We start from the raw sequence: 20,105 nt of genomic DNA on the forward strand, positions 1-20,105 counted from the left end.
ACCAGCTCTTCAACAAATGCTAAAGGATCTTCTCTAGACAGGAAACAGAGGAAAGGTGTATAAACTCGAACCCCAAACAACAAAGTAAATGGCAATGGGATCATACTTATCAATAATTACCTTAAATGTAAATGGGTTCAATGCCCCAACCAAAAGACAAGGACTGGCTGAATGGATACAAAAACAAGACCCCTATATATGCTGTCTACAAGAGACTGACCTCAAACCTAGGGACACATACAGACTGAAAGAAGGGCTGGGAAAAGATGTTTAACACAAATGGAGACCAAAAGAAAGCAGGAGTAGCAATACTCATATCAGATAAAATAGACTTTGAAATAAAGGCTGTGAAAAGAGACAAAGAAGGACACTACATGATGATCAAAGGATCACTCTAAGAAGATATAACAATTATGAATATATATGCACCCAAAATAGGATCACTGCAATATGTAAGGCAAATGCTAACAAATATGAAAGGGGAAAATAACAGTAACACAATAGTAGTGGAAGACTTTAATACCCCACTCACACATACGGATAGATCAACTAAACAGAAAATTAGCAAGGAAACACAAACTGTAAATGATACAATGAAGCACTTAGACCTAATTGGTATCTATAGGAAATTTCAGCCCCAAAAGAATGGATTTCACCTTTTTTTCGTGTGCAAACGGAACATTCTTCAGGATAGATCACATCCTGGGCCGTAAATCTAGTCTTCATAAATTGAAAAAAAAAAAAATCATTTCCAGCCTCTTTTCTGATCACAATGTGGTAAGATTAGATGTCAACTACAGGAAAAAAAAAAAAAACAACAACAACTGTTTACAAACATATGGAGGCTAAACAACATGCTTCTGAATAACCAACAAATCACAGAAGAAATTAAAAAAAGAAATCAAAATATGCATAGAAATGAATGAAAACACGACAATCCAAAACCTATGGGATTCAGTAAAAGCAGTGCTAAGGGGAAGATTCATAGCAATACAAGCTTACCTCAAGGAACAAGATAAAAATCATGTAAATAACCTAACTCTACACCTAAATCAACTAGAAAAAGAAGAAATGAAGAACGCCAGGGTTACTAGAAGGAAAGAAATAATAAAAATGAGGGCAGAAATAAATGAAAAAGAAATAAAGGAGACCATAGCAAAAATCAACAAAGGTAAAAGCTGGTTCTTTAAGAAGATAAATAAAATTGACAAACCATTAGCCAGACTCATCAAGAAAAAAAAGGAAAAAGAATCAAAGCAACAAAATTAGAAATAAAAATGGAGAAATCACAACAGCAGCATAGAAATGCAACAGATCATAAGAGACTACTATCAGCAACTATATGCCAATAAAATGGACAACTTAGAAGAAATGGACAAATTCTTAGAAAAGTATAACTTTCCAAAACTGAACCAGGAAGAAATAGAAAATTTTAACAGAGACATCACAAGCATGGAAATCAAAACTGTAATTAGAAATCTTCCAACAAACAAAAGCCCGGGACCAGACGGCTTCACAGCTGAATTCTACCAAAAATTGAGAGAAGAGCTAACACCTATCCAACTCAAAGTCTTCCAGAAAATTGCAGAGGAAGGTAAACTTCCAAACTCATTCTATGAAGCCACCATCACCCTAATACCAAAACCTGACAAAGATGCCACAAAAAAAGAAAACTACAGGCCAATACCACTGATGAACATAGATGCAAAAATCCTTAACAAAAGTCTAGCAAACAGTATCCAACAACATATAAAAAAGATCATACATCATGACCAAATGGGTTTCATCCCAGGGATGCAAGGATTCTTCAATATTCACAAATCAATCAATGTGATACACCACATTAACAAATTGAATGAATAAAAACCATATGATTATCTCAATAAATGCAGAGAAAGCCTTTGGCACAATTCAATATCCATTTATGATAAAAGGAAAAAAACCCTCCAGAAAGCAGGAATAGAAGGAACATACCTCAACATAATAAAAGCCATATATGATAAATCCACAGCAAACATTATCCTCAATGGTGAAAAGTTAAAAGCATTTCCCCTAAAGTCAGAAACAAAATAAGGGCACCCACTCTCAGCACTACTATTCAACATAGTTTTGGAAGTTTTAGCCACAGGAATCAGAGAAGAAAAAGAAATAAAAGGAATCCAGATTGGAAAAGAAGAAGTAAAACTCTCACCATTTGCAGATGACATGATCCTCTATATAGAAACCCCTGAAGACTCCACCAGAGAATTACTAGAGCTAATTAATGAATATAGTAAAGGTGCAGGATGTAAAATTAACACACATAAATCCCTTGCATTCCTGTATACTAACAATGAGATAACACAAAAAAAATTAAGGAAACAATTCCATTCGTCATTGCAACGAAAAGAATAAAATACCTAGGAATAAATCTACCTAAAGAAAAAAAAAGACCTATATATAGAAAACTATAAACACTGCTGAAATAAATCAAAGAGGACACAAATAGATGGATAAATATACCATGTTCATAGATTGAAAGAATCAATATAGTGAAAATGAGTATACTACCCAAAGCAATCTATAGATTCAGTTGAATCTCTGTCAAGCTACCAACGATATATATATATATTTTTTTACCAACGATATTTTTCAGAGAACTAGAACAAGCAATTTCACAATTTGTATGGAAATACAAAAAACCTCAAATGGCCAAAGCAATCTTGACAGACAAGAATGGAACTGGAGGAATCAGCTTGTCTGACTTCAGACTATCCTACAAATCTGCAGTCATCAAGACAGTATGGTACTGGCACAAAGACAGAAATATAGATCAATGAAACAAAATAGAAAGCCCAGAGATAAATCCACACACCTATGGACACCTTATCTTCGACAAAGGAGGCAAGAACACAAAAAGGAGCAACAGCAATCTCTTTAACAAGTGGTGCTGGGAAAAGTGGTCAACCACTTGTAAAAAAATGAAAATAGAACACTTTCTATTTCCAGTTTTTTAAGGAATCTCCACACTGTTCTCCATAGTGGCTGTACTAGTTTGCATTCCCACCAACAGTGTAAGAGGGTTCCCTTTTCTCCACACCCTCTCCAGCATTTATTATTTGTAGACTTTTTGAAAGCAGCCATTCTGACTGGTGTGAAATGGTACCTCATAGTGGTTTTGATTTGCATTTCTCTGATAATGAGTGATGTTGAGCATCTTTTCATGTGTTTGTTAGCCATCTGTATGTCTTCTTTGGAGAAATGTCTATTTAGATCTTTGGCCCATTTTTTGATTGGGTCATTTATTTTTCTGGAGTTGAGCTATAGGAGTTGCTTGTATATTTTTGAGATTAGTTGTTTGTCGGTTGCTTCATTTGCTATTATTTTCTCCCATTCTGAAGGCTGTCTTTTCACCTTGCTAATAGTTTCCTTTGATGTGCAGAAGCTTTTAAGTTTAATTAGGTCCCATTTGTTTATTTTTGCTTTTATTTCCAATATTCTGGGAGGTGGGTCATAGAGGATCCTGCTGTGATGTATGTCAGAGAGTGTTTTGCCTATGTTCTCCTCTAGGAGTTTTATAGTTTCTGGTCTTACGTTGAGATCTTTAATCCATTTTGAGTTTATTTTTGTATATGGTGATCCAGCAATCCCACTGCTGGGCATACACACTGAGGAAACCAGAAGGGAAAGAGACACGTGTACCCCAATGTTCATCGCAGCACTGTTTATAATAGCCAGGACATGGAAGCAACCTAGATGTCCATCAGCAGATGAATGGATAAGAAAGCTGTGGTACATATACACAATGGAGTATTACTCAGCCATTAAAAAGAATACATTTGAATCAGTTCTAATGAGGTGGATGAAACTGGAGCCTATTATACAGAGTGAAGTAAGCCAGAAGGAAAAACACCAGTACAGTATACTAATGCATATATATGGAATTTAGAAAGATGGTAACGATAACTCTGTATACAAGACAGCAAAAGAGACACTGATGTATAGAACAGTCTTATGGACTCTGTGGGAGAGGGAGAGGGTGGGAAGATTTGGGAGAATGGCATTGAAACATATGAAATGTCATGTATGAAACGAGATGCCAGTCCAGGTTCAATGCATGATGCTGGATGCTTGGGGCTGGTGCACTGGGACGACCCAGAGGGATGGTATGCGGAGGGAGGAGGCAGGAGGGTTCAGGATAAATTTTAAGAAAAAAAAAAAAAAAAAAGAATTTTCCACAGTTTGTTGTGATCCACACAGTCAAAGGCTTTGGCATAGTCAATAAAGCAGAAGTAGATGCTAAAAAAAAAAAAAAAAAAAAAACCACTTTCTAACACCATACACAAAAATAAACTCAAAATGGATTAAAGATCTAAATGTAAGACCGGAAACTATAAAACTCCTAGAGGAAAAGATAGGCAAAACACTCTCTGACATAAACCACAGCAGGATCCTCTATGACCAACCTCCCAGAGTAATGGAAATAAAAGCAAAAATATACAAATGAGACCTAATTAAATTTAAAAAGTTTTGCACAATGAAGGAAACTATATGCAAGGTGAAAAGACAGCCTTCAGAATAGCAAATGAAGCAACTGACAAATTAATCTCAAAAAAAAAAAAAAAAAAATACAAGAAACTCCTGAAGCTCAATTCCACAAAAATACATGACCCAATCAAAAATGGGCCAAAGAACTAAATAGACATGTCTCCAAAGAAGACATACAGATGACAAACAACACATGAAAAGATGCTCAACATCACTCATTATTAGAGAAATGCAAATCAAAACCTCAATGAGGTACCATCTCAGGCTAGACAGAATGGCTGCTATCAAAAAGTCTACAAAAAATAAATACTGGAGAGGGTGTGGAGAAAAGGGAACCCTCTTACACTATTGATGGGAATGCAAACTAGTACAGCCACTATGAAGAACAATGTGGAGATTCCTTAAAAAACTAGAAGTAGAACTGCCATACTACCCAGCAATCCCACTGCTGGGCATACACACTGGGAAAACGAGAATTAAAAGAGGCACGTGTTCCCCAGTGTTCATCACAGCACTGTTTTCAACAGTCGGGACATGGAAGCAACCTAGATGTGCATTGGCTGCTGCTGCTGCTGCTGCTGCTAAGACGCGTCAGTTGTGTCCGACTCTGTGTGACCCCATAGACAGCAGCCCACCAGGACTCCTTGTTCATCACCAACTTCCGGAGTTCACCCAAACTCATGTCCATCAAGTCAGTGATGACATCCAGCCATCTTATCTTCTGTTGTCCCCTTCTCCTCTTGCCCCTAATCCCCCCCAGAATCAGAATCTTCCAATGAGTCAACTCTTTCCATGAGGTGGCCGAAGTATTGGAGTTTCAGCTCTACCATCAGTCCTTCCTAAGAACACGCAGGACTGATCTCCTTTAGAAGAGACTGGTTGGATCTCCTTGTGGTCCAAGGGACTCCTAAGAGTCTTCTCCAACACCACAGTTCAGAAGCATCAATTCTTCTGTGCTCAGGTTTCTTCACAGTCCAACTTTCACATCCATACATGACCACTGGAAAAAACCATAGCCTTGACCAGATGGACCTTGATTGGCAAAGTAATATCTCAGCTTTTGAATATGCTATCTAGGTTGGTCATAACGTTCCTTCCAAAGACTAAGCATCTTTTAATTTCATGGCTGCAATCACCATCTGCACTGATTTTGGAGCCCCCCAAAATAAAGTCTGACACGGTTTCCATTGTTTCTCCATCTATTTCCCATGAAGTGATGGGACCAGATTCCATGATGTTAGTTTTCTGAAAATTGAGTTTTAAGCCAACTTTTTCACTTTCCTCTTTCACTTTCATCAAGAGGCTTTTTAGTTCCTCTTCACTTTCTGCGGTAAGGGTGGTGACATCTGCATATCTAAGGTTATTGATATTTCTGCTGGCAATCTTGATTCCAGCTTGTGCTTCTTCCAGCCCAGCATTTCTCATGATGTACTCTGCATAGAAGTTAAATAAGCAGGGTGACAATATACAGTCTTGATGTATTCGTTTTCCTATTTGGAACCAGTCTGTTGTTCCATGCCCAGTTCTAACTGTTGCTTCCTGACCTGCATACAGGTTTCTCAAGAGGCAGGTTGGCTGGTCTGATATTCCCATCTCTTTCAGAACTCTCCACAGTTTACTGTGATCCACACAATCAAACCTTTGGCATAGTCAATAAAGCAGAAATAGATGTTTTTCTGGAACTCTGTTCCTTTTTCCATAATCCAGCAGATGTTGGCAATTTGATCTCTGATTCTTCTGCTTTTTCTAAAACCGGCTTGAACATCTGGAAGTTAACAGTTCACGAATTGCTGAAGCCTGGCTTGGAGAATTTTGAGCATTACTTTACTAGCGTGTGAGATGAGTGCAATTGTGCGGTAGTTTGAGCATTCTTTGGCATTGCCTTTCTTTGGGATTGGAATGAAAACTGACCTTTTCCAGTCCTGTGACCACTGCTGAGTTCTCCAAATTTGTGGGCATATTGAGTGCAGCACTTTCACAGCATCATCTTTCAGGATTTGGAAGAGCTCAACTGGAATTCCATCACCTCCACTAGCTTTGTTCACAGTGATGCTTTCTAATGCCCACTTGACATCACATTTCAGGATGTCTGGCTCTAGGTGAGTGATCACACCATCGTGATTATCTGGGTTGTGAAGCTCTTTTTTGTACAGTTCTTCTGTGTATTCTTGCCACTTCTTAATATCTTCTGCTTCTGTTAGGTTCATACCATTTCTGTCCTTTACCGATCCTATCTTTGCATGAAATATTCCCTTAGTGTCTCTTATTTTCTTGAAGAGATCTCTAGTCTTTCCCATTCTGTTGTTTTCCTCTATTTCTTTGCATTGATCGCTTAGAAGGCTTTCTTATCTCTTCTTGCTATTCTTTGGAACTCTGCATTCAGATGCTTATATCTCTCCTTTTCTCCTTTGCTTTTCACTGCTCTTCTTTTCACAGCTATTTGTAAGGCCTCCCAGACAGCCATTTTGCTTTTTTGCATTTCTTTTCCCTGTGGATGGTCTTGATCTCTGTCTCCTGTACAATATCACAAACCTCTGCATAGTTCATCAGGTACTCTGTCTATCAGATCTAGTCCCTTAAATCTATTTCTCACTTCCACTGTATAATTATAAGGGATTTGATTTAGGTCATACCTGAATGGTCTAGTAGTTTTCCCTACTTTCTTCAATTTAATTCTGAATTTGGCAATAAGGAGCTCATGATCTGAGCCACAGTCAGCTCCCGGTCTTGTTTTTGCTGACGGTATAGAGCTTCTCCATCTTGGCTACAAAGAATATAATCAGTCTGACTTCAGTGTTGACTGTCTGATGATGTACATGTGTAAAGTCTTCTCTTGTGTTGTTGGAAGAGAGTGTGTGCTATGACCAGTGCATTCTCTTGTCAAAACTCTATTAGCTTTTGCCCTGCTTCATTCCGTATTCCAAGGCCAAATTGGCCTATTACTGCAGGTGTTTCATAACTTCCTACTTTTGCATTCCAGTCTGCTATAATGAAAAGAACATCTTTTTTGGGTGTTAGTTCTAAAAGGTCTTTTAGGTCTTCATAGAACCGTTCAACTTCAGCTTCTTCAGTGTTACTGGTTGGAGCATAGACTTCGATTACTGTGATATTGAGTGGTTTGCCTTGGAAATGAACAGAGATCATTCTGTCGTTTTTGAGATTGCATCCAAGTACTGCATTTCAGACTCTTGTTGACCATGATGGCTACTCCATTTCTTCTAAGGGATTCCTGCCTGCAGTAGTAGATATAATGGTCATCTGAATTAAATTCACCCATTCAAGTCCATTTTAGTTTGCTGATTCCTAGAATGTCAACGTTCATTCTTTCCATCTCCTGTTTGACTACTTCCAGTTTGCCTTGATTCATGGACCTAACATTTCAGGTTCCTATGCAATATTGCTCTTTACAGCATCAGACCTTGCTTCTACCACCAAATACATCCACAACTGGGTATTGTTTTTGCTTTGGCTCCATCCCTTTATTCTTTCTGGAGTTATTTCTCCACTGATCTCCAGTAGCATATTGGGCACCTACCAACCTGGGGAGTTCCTCTTTCAGTATCCTATCATTTTGCCTTTTCATACTGTTCATGGGGTTGTCAAGGCAAGTATACTGAAGTGCTTTGCCATTCCCTTCTCCAGTGACCACTTTCTTTCAGACCTCTCCACCATGACCCTCCCATCTTGGGTGGCCCCACATGGCATGGCTTAGTTTCACTGAGTTAGACAAGGCTGTGGTCCGTGTGACCAGATTGACTAGTTTTCTGTGATTATGGCTTAGTGTCTGCCCTCTGATGCCTCTTTCAACACCTACTGTCTTACTTGGGTTTCTCTTACCTTGGACGTGGGGTATCTCTTCACAGCTGTTCCAGCAAAGCACAGCTGCTGCTCCTTACCTTGGACAAAGGGTATCTCCTGACATCCGCCCCTCCTGACCTTGAACATGGAGTAGGTCCTCTCAGCCCTCCTGCATGCACGCAGCAACTGCTTGCCTTTGCTATGGCCATCTGAGGCGGCAGCATTTCCAACTTGGTCTCCATCAGGCAGCCGGGGGCTTAGGGCTCCACAACCCTGGCCCCCTCACCTAGGCTACCTCCTTAGGGTGTTGCGATCCCGGGGCTGGGGGCTCAGGGGAGGCTCAGTCGAAGGAACACGGTGGCGGAGAGCAAGCCGCCAGCTCGCCAGTAATGGAATATTACTCAGCTATTAAAAAATAATGCATTCGAATCAGTTCTAATGAGTTGGATGAAACTGGAGCCTATTATACATAGTGAGTGAAGTCGCCCAGTCGTATCAGACTCTTTGTGACCCCATGGACTGTAGCCTACCAGGCTCCTCTGTCCATGGGATTTTCCAGACAAGAATACTTCAGTGGGTTGCTGTTTCCTTCTCTAGGGGGGATCTTCCAAACCCAGGGATCGAACCCAGGTCTCCTGCATTGTTGGCAAATGCTTTTACCATCTGAGCCACCAGGGAAGTCTGACATATATAGTGAAGTAAGTCTGAAAGAAAAACACCAATACAGTGTATTAATGCATATATATGGAATTTAGAAAGATGGTAATGATGACCCTATATGCAAGACAGCAAAAGAGACTCAGATGTAGAGAACAGTATTTTGGACTCTGTGGGAGAAGGCGAGGGTGGGATGATTTGAGAGAATAGCAATGAAACATGTATATTATCATATGTGAAATTGATATCCAGTCCAGGTTTGATGCATGAGACAGGGTGCTCAGGGCTGGTGCACTGGGATGAGCCTGAGGGATGGGATGGGGAGAGAAGTGGGAGGGAATTTAGGATGGGGAACAAATATACACCCATGGCTGATTCATGTCAATGTATGGCAAAAACCGCTACAATATTTTAAAATAATTATCCTCCAATTAAAATTAATTAATTAATTTTTAAAAATTGATGGAGAAGTAAAAAGGTTTTCAGACAAGCAAAAGTTATGAGAATTCAGTACCACCAAACCAGGTTTACAAGAAATGTTAAAGGGAATTATATAGCCAAGAAATACACGGGGAGTAGAAATATCTACAAAATCGACCCCAAACAATTAAGAAAATGGCAATGGGAACATATATATCAATAATTACTTCAAATGTAAATAGATTAAATTCTTTACCAAAGACACAGACTGACTGAATGGATTAAAAAAAAAAAAAAAAACAAGACCCATATATATATACTGTCTACAAAAAACCCACTTGAGACCTAAAGACACATATAGACTGAAAGTGAGATGATGGGAAAATATATTTCATGCAAATGGGAAGCAAAAGAAAGCTGGAATAGCAATCCTCATATCAGACAAAATAGACCTCAAAATAAAGAAGATTACAAGAATTAAGGAAAAACACTACATAATGATCAAGGGATCAATCCAAAAGGAAGACAAAACAATTGTAAATATCTATGCATCCAAATGGAGAAGGCGATGGCACCCCACTCCAGTACTGTTGCCTGGAAAATCCATGGACAGAGGAGCCTGGTAGGCTGCAGTCCATGGGGTAGCAAAGAATCGGACACGACTTAGTGACCTCACTTTCACTTTTCATTTTCATGCACTGGAGAAGGAAATGGCAACCCACTCCAGTGTTCTTGCCTGGAGAATCCCAGAGACGGGGGAGGCTGGTGGGCTGCCATCTATGGGGTTGCACAGAGTCGGACACAACTGAAGTGACTTAGCAACAGCAGCAGCAGCATGCATCCAAAATAGGAGCACCCCAATACATACAAAATTAAACACTAACAGACATAAAAGGAGAAATTGACAGTGACACAATAATAGTAGGAGACTTTAACACCCCACTCACACCAATGGGCAGATCATGAAAAAAGAAAATTAATAAGGAAATCCAAGTCTTATATGATACACTAGATGAGATAGATCTCATTGATATCTTCAGGACATTCCATCCAAATGCAAAAGAATACTACTTCTTTTCAAGTGCACATGGAACATTCCCCAGGATAGACCACATCTTGAGTCACAAATCAAGCCTCAGTAAATAAGAAAATTGAAATCATATCAAGCATCTTCTCTGACCACAATGCTATGAGAGTGGATATCAATTACAAGAAAAAAAAAAACTGTAAGAAACACAAACACATGGAGATTAAACAACACGTTTCTAAATAACCAACAGTTTACTGAAGAAATCAAAAGGGGAATCAAAAAAATTTCTAGAAGCAAATGACAATGCAAACACACAATTCAAAACCCATGGGATGAAGCAAAAGAAGTTCTAAGAGTAAAGTTTATAGCAATACAATCCTACCTCAAGAAACAAACAAACAAACCAAAAAAAAAAAAAAAACAAAAAACATTGAATAGACAATGTAACTTTACATCTAAAACAACTGGAAAAAGAAGAAGAAGAAAAAAAAATTATTAGAAGGAAAGAAATCATAAAGACCCAAGCAGAAATAAATGAAAAAGAAATGAAAAACAATAATAAGGATTAATAAAACTAAAAGCTGGTTCTTTGAAAAGAAAAACAAAATTGACAAGCCTTTAGCCTGATTCATCAAGAAAAAAGAGAGAATAATCAAATCAACAAAATTAGAATTGAAAAAGCAGAAGTTACAACAAACCATGCAGAAATACAAAGAATTATAACAGACTAACTATTATGAACAACTATATGGCAATAAAATGGATAACCTGGGAGAAATGCACAGGTTCTTAGAAAAGTTCAACCTTCCAAGCCTGAACCAGGAAGAAATAGAAATTATGAATAACCCAATTACAAGCACTGAAAATGAAGCTGTGATAAAAAAAAAAAAAAAAAAAAAAAAACTCCCAGAAAACAAAAGCCCAGGACCAGATGGCTTCACAAGAGACTTCTATCAAACATTTAGAGAAGAGCTAATGCCTATCTTTCTAAAGGTCTTTCAAAAAATTGCAGAGCAAGGAACACTTCCACACTAATTGTATGAGGCCATCATCAACCTGATACCAAAACCAGACAAAGATCCCACAGAAAGAGAAAACTACAGGCCAATATCACTGATGAACATAGATGCAAAAATCCTCAACAAAATTTTAGCAAACAGAATTCAGCAGCACATCAAAATTTCAAACACCATGATCAAGTTGGGTTTATTCCTGGAATGCAAGGATTCTTCAATATATGTAAATCAAACAGTGTTATATACTATATTAACAAATTGAAAGATAAAAACCATATGATAATCTCAATAGATAAATAAAAAGCCTTTGACAAAATTCAGCACCCATTTGTTATTAAAACTCCTCAAAAGCTGGGCATAGAAGGAACCTACCTCAACACAGTAAAGGCCATTTTTGATAAGCCTACAGCAAACATTATTCTCAATGGTGAATAACTGAAAGCATTCCCCCTAAGATCAGGGACAAGACAAGAGTGTCCACTCCAACATTATTGGTCAACATAGTTCTGGAAGACCTAGCTACAGTAATCAGAGAAGAAAAAGAAATAAAAGGAATCCAGATCAGAAAAGAAGAAATAAAGCTCTCACTGTATGCAGATAACATGATACTGTACATAGAAAACCCTAAAGATAGTATCAGAAAATTACTAGAGCTAATCACTGAATTTAGCAAAGTTGCAGGATATGAAATCAATACACAGAAATCACTTGCATTTCTATATACTAACAATGGAAAATCAGAAAGAGAAACTTAGGAATCAATCCCATTCACCATTGCAACAAAAAGAATTAAATATCTAGGAATAAACTTATCTAAGGAGACAAAAAAACCTGTATGCAGAAAATTATAAGACACTAATGAAAGAAATCAAAGATGACATAAACAGAGAGATATTCCATTTTCCTGGGTAGGAAGAATCAATATTGTGAAAATGACTATACTACCAAATGCAATCTACAGATTCAGTGTTTCCCCTCTCAAATGACCAATGGCACTTTTCACAGAACTATAACAAAATATTTCACAATTCATATGGAAACACAAAAGACCCTGAATAGCCAAATTAGTCTTAAGAAAGAAGAATGGAGCTGGGGGAATCAACCTTCCTGACTTCAGATTATACTACAAAGATATGGTCATCAAGACAGTATGCTACTGGCACAAAAACAGAAATATAGACCAATTGAATAAGATTGAAAGCCCAGAAATAAACCCATGCACCTATGGGTACCTTATTTTTGACAAAGGAGGCAAGAAAACACAATGGGGCAAAGAATACCCCTTCAATAAATGGTGCTTGGAAAACTGGACAGCTACATATAAAAGAATGATACAGGATGCTTGGGGCTGGTGCACTGGGATGACCCAGAGGGATGGTGTGGGGAGGGAGGTGGGAGGGGGGTTCAGGATTGGGAACATGTGTACACCTGTAGCAGATTCATGTTGATGTGTGGCAGAACCAATACAATATTGCAAAGTAATTAGCCTCCAATTAAAATAAATAAATTTAAATTAAAAAAAGAAGAACACTTCCTAACACCATACACAAAGATAAACTCAAAATGGATTAAAGACCTAAATGTAAGACAAGAAACTATAAAAATCCTAGAGGAAAATATAGGCAGAACACTCGATGACATAAATCAAGGCAAGATCCTCTATGAATCACCTCTTCAGTTCAGTTCAGTTCAGTCGGTCAGTCGTTTCTGACTCTTTGTGACCCCATGAATTGCAGCATGCCAGGACACCCTGTCCATCACCAACACCCAGAGTACACCCAAACCCATGTCCATTGTGTCGGTGGTGCCATCAAACCATCTCATCCTCTGTCATCCCCTTCTCCTCCTACCCTCAATCTTTCTCAGCATCAGGGTCTTTCCAAATGAGTCAGCTCTCCGCATCAGGTGGCCAAAGTTTTAGGGTTTCAGCTTCAACATCAGTCCCTCCAATGAACACCCAGGACTGATCTCCTTTAGGATGGACTGGTTGGATCTCCTTGCAGTCCAAGGGTCTCTCAAGAGTCTTCTCCAACACCACAGTTCAAAAGCATCAAGTACTCAATGCTCAGCTTTCTTTATAGTCCAACTCTCACATCCAGACATGACTACTGGAAAAACCATAGCCTTTACTAGACGGACCTTTGTTGGCAAAGTAATGTCTCTGCTTCTTAATATGCTGTCTAGGTTGGTCATAACTTTCCTTCCAAGGAGCAAGCATCTTTTAATTTCATGGTTGCAATCACCATCTGAACTGATTTTGGAGCCCACAAAAATAAAGTCAGCCACTGTTCCCACTGTTTCCCCTGTTTCCCCATCTATTTCCCATGAAGTGATGGGAAAGGATGCCATGATCTTAGTTTTCTGAATATTGAGCTTTAGGCCAACTTTTTCACTCTCCTCTTTCATTTCATCAAGAGGCTCTTTAGTTCTTCTTCACTTCCTGCCATAAGGGTGGTGTCATCTGCATATCTGAGCTTATTGATGTTTCTTCTGCCAATCTTGATTTCAGCTTGTGCTTCCTCCAGCCCAGCATTTCTCATGATATACTCTGCATATAAGTTAAATAAGCAAGGTGACAATATACAGCCTTGACATACTCTTTTTCCTATTTGGAACCAGTCTGTTGTTACATGTCCAGTTCTAACTGTTGCTTCCTGACCTGCATACAGGTTTCTCAAGAGGTTCCATTACTCTAAAAACCACCTCTTAGAGTAACAGAAAGAAAAAATAAAAGTAAACAAGTGATACCTGATTAAACTTAAAATCTTTTCATAGCAAAGGAAACTATAAGCAAGGTGAAAAGACAGCCCTCAGAATTGGAGAAAATAATAGCAAATGAAACAACTGACAAAAGATTTATTTCCAAAATATACAAGCAGCTCATACAACTGAATGCCAGAAAAACAAACAACCCAATCAAAAAGTGAGCAAGAAACCTAAACAGACATTTCTCCAAAGAAGACATACTGATGGCTAACAAACACATGAAAAGATGCTCAACATCGCTCATTATTAGAGAAATGCAAATCGAAACTACAATGAGATATCACCTCACACCGGTCAGAATAGCCATCATCAAAAAGTCTACAAACAATAAATGCTGGAGAGTGTGTGAAGAAAAGGGAACGCTCTTGCACTGTTGGTGGGAATGTAAATTGGTACAGGGACTATGGAAGACGATATGGAGATTCCTTAAAAAACTAGGAATAAAACCACCATATGACCCAGCAATCCCACTCCTAGGCATATGCCCTGATGAAACAAAAATTGAAAAAGACACATGTATACCATTGTTCACTGCAGCACTATTTGCAGTAGCTAGAACCTGGAAGCAACCTAGATGTCCATCAATAGATGAATGGATAAATAAGTTGTAGTACATATACACAATACCCAGCCATAAAAATGAACACATTTGAGTCAGTTCTGATGAGGTGGATAAACCTAGAACCTATTATACAGAGTGAAGTGTGTCAGAAAGAGAAAGATAAATTCCATATTCTAACATATATATATAATCTAGAAAAAATGGCACTGAAGAATTTACTTTTAGGGCAACAGTGGAAAAACAGACATCGAGAATAGACTTATGGACTTGGGGAGAGGGGAGGAGAGAGAGAGATGTGTGGAAAGAGTTACCTGGAAACTTACATTACCATATGTAAAATAGATAGCCAATGAGAATTTGCTCTATGGCTCAGGAAACTCAAACAGTGTCTCTGTATCAGTCTAGAGCTGTGGGATGGGGTGGGAGATGTGAGGGAGGTTCAAAAGGGAGGGGGTATATGTATACTTATGGCTGATTCATGTTGAGGTTTGACAGAAAACAAAATTCTGTAAAACAAGTATCCTTCAATAAAAAAAAATAAAAATAAAATTCTACAGATAGCAAATGCTCAAGAATGTGTGGAGAAAAGGGAACCCTCCTGAAATATTGGTGGGAATGTAAATTGGCACAGCCTTTATGTAGAACAGTATGGAAATTCCTTTAAAAGCTAAAATTTGTGTTACCATATTATCCTGCAATATGACTCCTGGGCATATATCCAGAGAAAACTCTAAATCGAAAAGATGCATGCACTACAATGTTAATGACAGCACTATTTACAATAGCTAAGACATGAAAGCAACCTAGATGTCCATCGACAGATGAATAGATAAAGAAGATGTGGTACATGTATACAGTGGAATACTATCAGCCAGAAGTAATGCTACTTGGACTTCAAGGAGATCAAACCAGTCAATCATAAAGGAAATCAGTCCTGAATATTCATTAGAAGGACTGATGCTGAAGCTAAAATTCCAATCCTTCAGCCACCTGATACAAAGAACTGACTCATTGGAAAAGACCCTGATGCTGGGAAAGATTCAAGGCAGGAAGAAAAGGGAGGCGACAGAGGATGAAATGGTTGGATGGTATCACTGACTCGATGGACATGAGTTTGAGCAAGCTCCGGGAGTTGGTGATGGACAGGGAAGCCTGGCATGCTGCAGTCCATGGGGTCACAGAGAGTTGGACACGACTGAGCAACTGAACTGAACTGAACTTAATGCTACTTGCAGCCACATGGATGGACCTAGAGATTAACATACTAAGTGAAGTCAGACAAAGACAAATACCATATGATATCACTTATATGTGGAATCTAAAATATGATAACAAATGAAATTACTTTCAAAACAGAAACAGACACGTAGACATAGAAAACAAAATCATGGTTACCAAAGTGGAAAGGGGATGGGGCAGGGATAAATTAAGAGTTTGGGATTAGCAGACACAAACTACTGTATATAAAATAGGTAAACAACAAAGTCATACTGCATAGCACAGGGAACTCTATCCAATATCCTGTAATAAACCATAATGGAAAATAACATGAAATACACACACACACACACTCATACACACACACACACACATATATATATATATGCACACACACACATACATATATATATGCATATATACATACACATATATATATATATAACTTTGTTGTATACCAAAAATTAACACAACATTACAAATCAGCTATACTTCATTAAAAAAAAAAAAAAGAAGAAGTAGCAAATCGTCAAACGGAGCAAGCGTCAGCAAACCAGAACCCACAAGCCAACTGTGACCTGTTTCCTGTCTTTGTAAATAAAATTTTATTGGCCCCCACACATGCCTGTTTGTTTATGTATTGTCTATATCTTCCTTTATGTTAAACAGTTAGAGCTGAGTAGTTGCAATTAAAATCATATGACTTGAAGGTCTAAAATATTTATTATCTTGGCCTTTACAAAAGAAAGTTTACTGATACCTGTCTTCATTTCAGTTCAGTTCAGTTAAGTCGCTCAGTCCTGTCCAACTCTTTGTGACCCCATGAATTGCAGCCCTCCAGGCCTCCCTGTCCATCACCAACTCCCAGAGTTCACTCAGACTCACGTCCATCAAGTCACTGATGCCATCCAGCCATCTCATCCTCTGCCGTCCACTTCTTCTCCTGCCCCCAATCCCTCCCAGCATCAGAGTCTTTTCCAATGAGTCAACTCTTTGCATGAGGTGGCCAAAGTACTGGAGTTTCAGCTTTAGCATCATTCCTTCCAAAGAAATCTCAGGGCTGATCTCCTTCAGAATGGACTGATTGGATCTCCTTGAAGTCCAAGGGACTCTCAAGAGTCTTCGCCAACACCACAGTTCAAAAGCATCAATTCTTCAGCACTCAGCTTTCTTCACAGTCCAACTCTCACATCCATACATGACCACTGGAAAAACCATAGCCTTGACTAGATGGACCTTTGTTGGCAAAGTAATGTCTCTGCTTTTGAATATGCTATCTAGGTTGGTCATAACTTTCCTTCCAAGGAGTAAGTATCTTTTAATTTCATGGCTGCAGTCACCATCTGCAGTGATTTTGGAGCCCCCCAAAAATAAAGTCTGACACTGTTTCCACTGTTTCCCCATCTATTTCCCATGAAGTGATGGGACCAGATGCCATGATCTTCGTTTTCTGAATGTTGAGTTGTAAGCCAACTTTTTCACTCTCCTCTTTCACCTTCATCAAGAGGCTTTTTAGTTCCTCTTCACTTTCTGCCATAAGGGTGGTGTTATCTGCATATCTGAGGTTGTTGATATTTCTCCTGGCAATCTTGCTTCCAGCTTGTGCTTCTTCCAGTCCAGCATTTCTCATGATGTACTCTGCATATAAGTTAAATAAGCAGGGTGACAATATACAGCCTTGACGTACTCTTTTTCCTATTTGGAACCAGTCTGTTGTTCCATGTCCAGTTCTAACTGTTGCTATTAAATAATCTTTGAGTGGGCCTGATAGACTATGTTCCAGTATAATGCTTAATGGCTATGCAATTCACATTTTGCCTTATTGCCAAGTTTTGGATATTCTTCCTAAATACCCCTCTTTGAATCTCACTCCCTTATATCCATTACATCCCTTACATCCAGCACAGATCTCCCTACTTGGGTCTCACTCATTGATTTCTGCTTCTTCCTAACAGGAAATCGTAACTGCTTTTGGAGCCCCTGGAGATCAGAAGGATGAACCATGGCCTGGAAGAATCCAACCACTAACTTTCTTTGTCTGTGTCTCCCACCAGGCCTGCCTGTCATGTCATCAGCAAATTCACCGGAATGCACCTATATGCCCTCTGTGCAAAGCCAAGAGTCGGTCCAGGAATCCCAAAAAGCCAAAACGGAAGCAGGATGAATGAAGAGAGGGAGAACACTTAGAGCTCTGCAGCTCATGACCCCTCCCCTTGCCCAGAGTGATTGATGTCTCCATGTGAAAGAACCCTTCCCCACTTCTATTTAATGTGATAGAAGCACAACCCCCCTCTCACTTTGCTTTTATTTCTTTCTGCTGTCAGAGTTTCTGGTTTAGGAAGAGATGTTGTTCAGGTGCTAATGACAGTTGTGTCTGAAGGTCCCTTCTCTCTCAGCCACATTTTAACCCCTGCCCTTGTTAGGAAACAAGGGAAGGGCAGAAATCCCAGATGTGATTCTCTGTCTCTTGCTTCTGAGGCCTAGTGCCTAAGGCCTGAGGGCTGAGTAGTCCCATATCTTGTTTCAGGTGAAGGTTCCAGTGTTCCCCCTCCCTGTACTTTTATCTTAGGCTCTGAAGGGACAACATTCTTTTTTCTGGACTTTCCTGTAGGTTTGGTGCATATATCTCCCCACTCACACCCTCATCTCATCCTCAAGGCCCAGAGGTGGCTTGGACAAGCTCTCCTTTTTGTATTAATTTGGGAGGCCTAGCTGTTTTATTAGAGTTTACCACCCCATTACCCCCTACCCTGACAGTTTCCCAAATATACTAAAGTTCTCAGGTACCAGGTTATGTGTCTGAGGACCCTAAAATCTGTAGACTTTTCTCCAATTATAACCCTAGCTTTTGAAAATTAGTAGTAGATGTTCCCCACAGTGAAATCAAGGAGCCAGACCTACTCTGCAAGTCCTGCCTAATTCATTTCCTAAGTGAGGGCTCTGCTACCAGGGCTGTATTAGGCTGGAGAGATTCCAGGATGACATTTGTGTTACTTTTTGTTCAAAACCATTACTCTAACACTTTACTCCAATGGTGTGTCTTAGAGTTCAGAGTAATGGGTTGTGATTCAAGTGAATGCCAGTCACCTTACCATGCAGGTAAGTGAGACATCTACTTCAGTCATCTCTCCCTCTCTTGGGTCGGCTTTCTTCTCTAAGGCAGCTTCAGCTCAGGTCAGCTTTTGGCGACTCCCTTTCCGGTGAATTGTGCAGGTGACTTTCCCTCTGAGAAGAAAAGATTCCAGTTTCCCCTAAGCCCTACAGCTCTTCCTTTTAAACTTAAGGGATGGGATGGGGACTGATGAAAAAATGTTGGCTTCAGGTATCAGGCCATGGCTGGGGAGGGGAGGATATTTTTCCTTCCTTTCTTAACTGTATTTTTAAGTTACCACAGTGTCTGTGTGTTCATAATATATAGAAGGTTCCTCTGCTCTTTGAAAGTAAGAGCATTATGTCTGTACAAATTCTTTTAAATAAACATTTGTTCATTGGAATAAATGCTGACTCAGTGCTTACTAGTGCCAGGTAATAGAAAAGATGCAATGCCATTTCCCCTTCTGGGTAGCACTTCTTCACTCTTTTTTATTCTACACTATAAATAAGAAAACCAGGAACATCACTGCATAATAATTTACCCTATTTTTATAATAATTTCCACTTATTCAGTGCCTACTCTGTGTCAGGTCTCTATGTAAGATGGTTTATATAAATGATTGTATTTGATTTTCAAAACATTTTAAGCTAAGTATTCTTATTGCCTTTTTCCAAAAATGTAAACTGAATCTCAGAGAAGTAACTTGTACAGAGTTAAACAGACAGCTAGTAAGAGAAATTTCAGGATTTGAACTCAGATTTGTCTGGTTCCATAGTCCATTTTTTCCCCTACTTTTTCTCCATGGTCATTTTTTAAAGCTTTTCTCCATTTTGAGATGGCTTTATCACAGAAGTAGTTGAAATAACTCTGAACTAGAAGTCAGAGACTACAAATTCAATGACTGATGCAGGAGTATAAAGGCCTGGTCCTCTATGGGGATATAATAGGGAACACCTCTGAAGGGCCATCCCAGCTTCAGAGCTCCCCATGGGTGGACTGTGGTTTCCATTAAGACTG

The 20,105-nt window shown here is 39.0% G+C and overlaps 1 protein-coding gene across 4 annotated transcripts in view; it reads left to right on the forward strand.

Moving 5' to 3' along the window:
- ZC4H2 (zinc finger C4H2-type containing) overlaps positions 1–19,492 on the forward strand; it is a 75,872-nt gene extending 56,380 nt beyond the window's left edge. For 3 of the 4 annotated variants that reach the window (XM_019956369.2, XM_019956368.2, XM_070784867.1), the window contains one exon: positions 18,049–19,492. In XM_019956369.2, coding sequence (XP_019811928.1) covers positions 18,049–18,181 — 133 coding nt within the window. In that variant the 3' untranslated portion in view covers positions 18,182–19,492. Of the gene's footprint in view, positions 1–5,054; positions 12,816–18,048 lie in introns of those variants that run through there. The other variant, XM_070784866.1, reaches the window with a different exon arrangement.
- Positions 19,493–20,105: the final 613 nt, after the last annotated feature.

This window comes from Bos indicus, chromosome X (genome assembly GCF_029378745.1).
Source record: "Bos indicus isolate NIAB-ARS_2022 breed Sahiwal x Tharparkar chromosome X, NIAB-ARS_B.indTharparkar_mat_pri_1.0, whole genome shotgun sequence".
NCBI classification, from domain to species: domain Eukaryota; kingdom Metazoa; phylum Chordata; class Mammalia; order Artiodactyla; family Bovidae; genus Bos; species Bos indicus.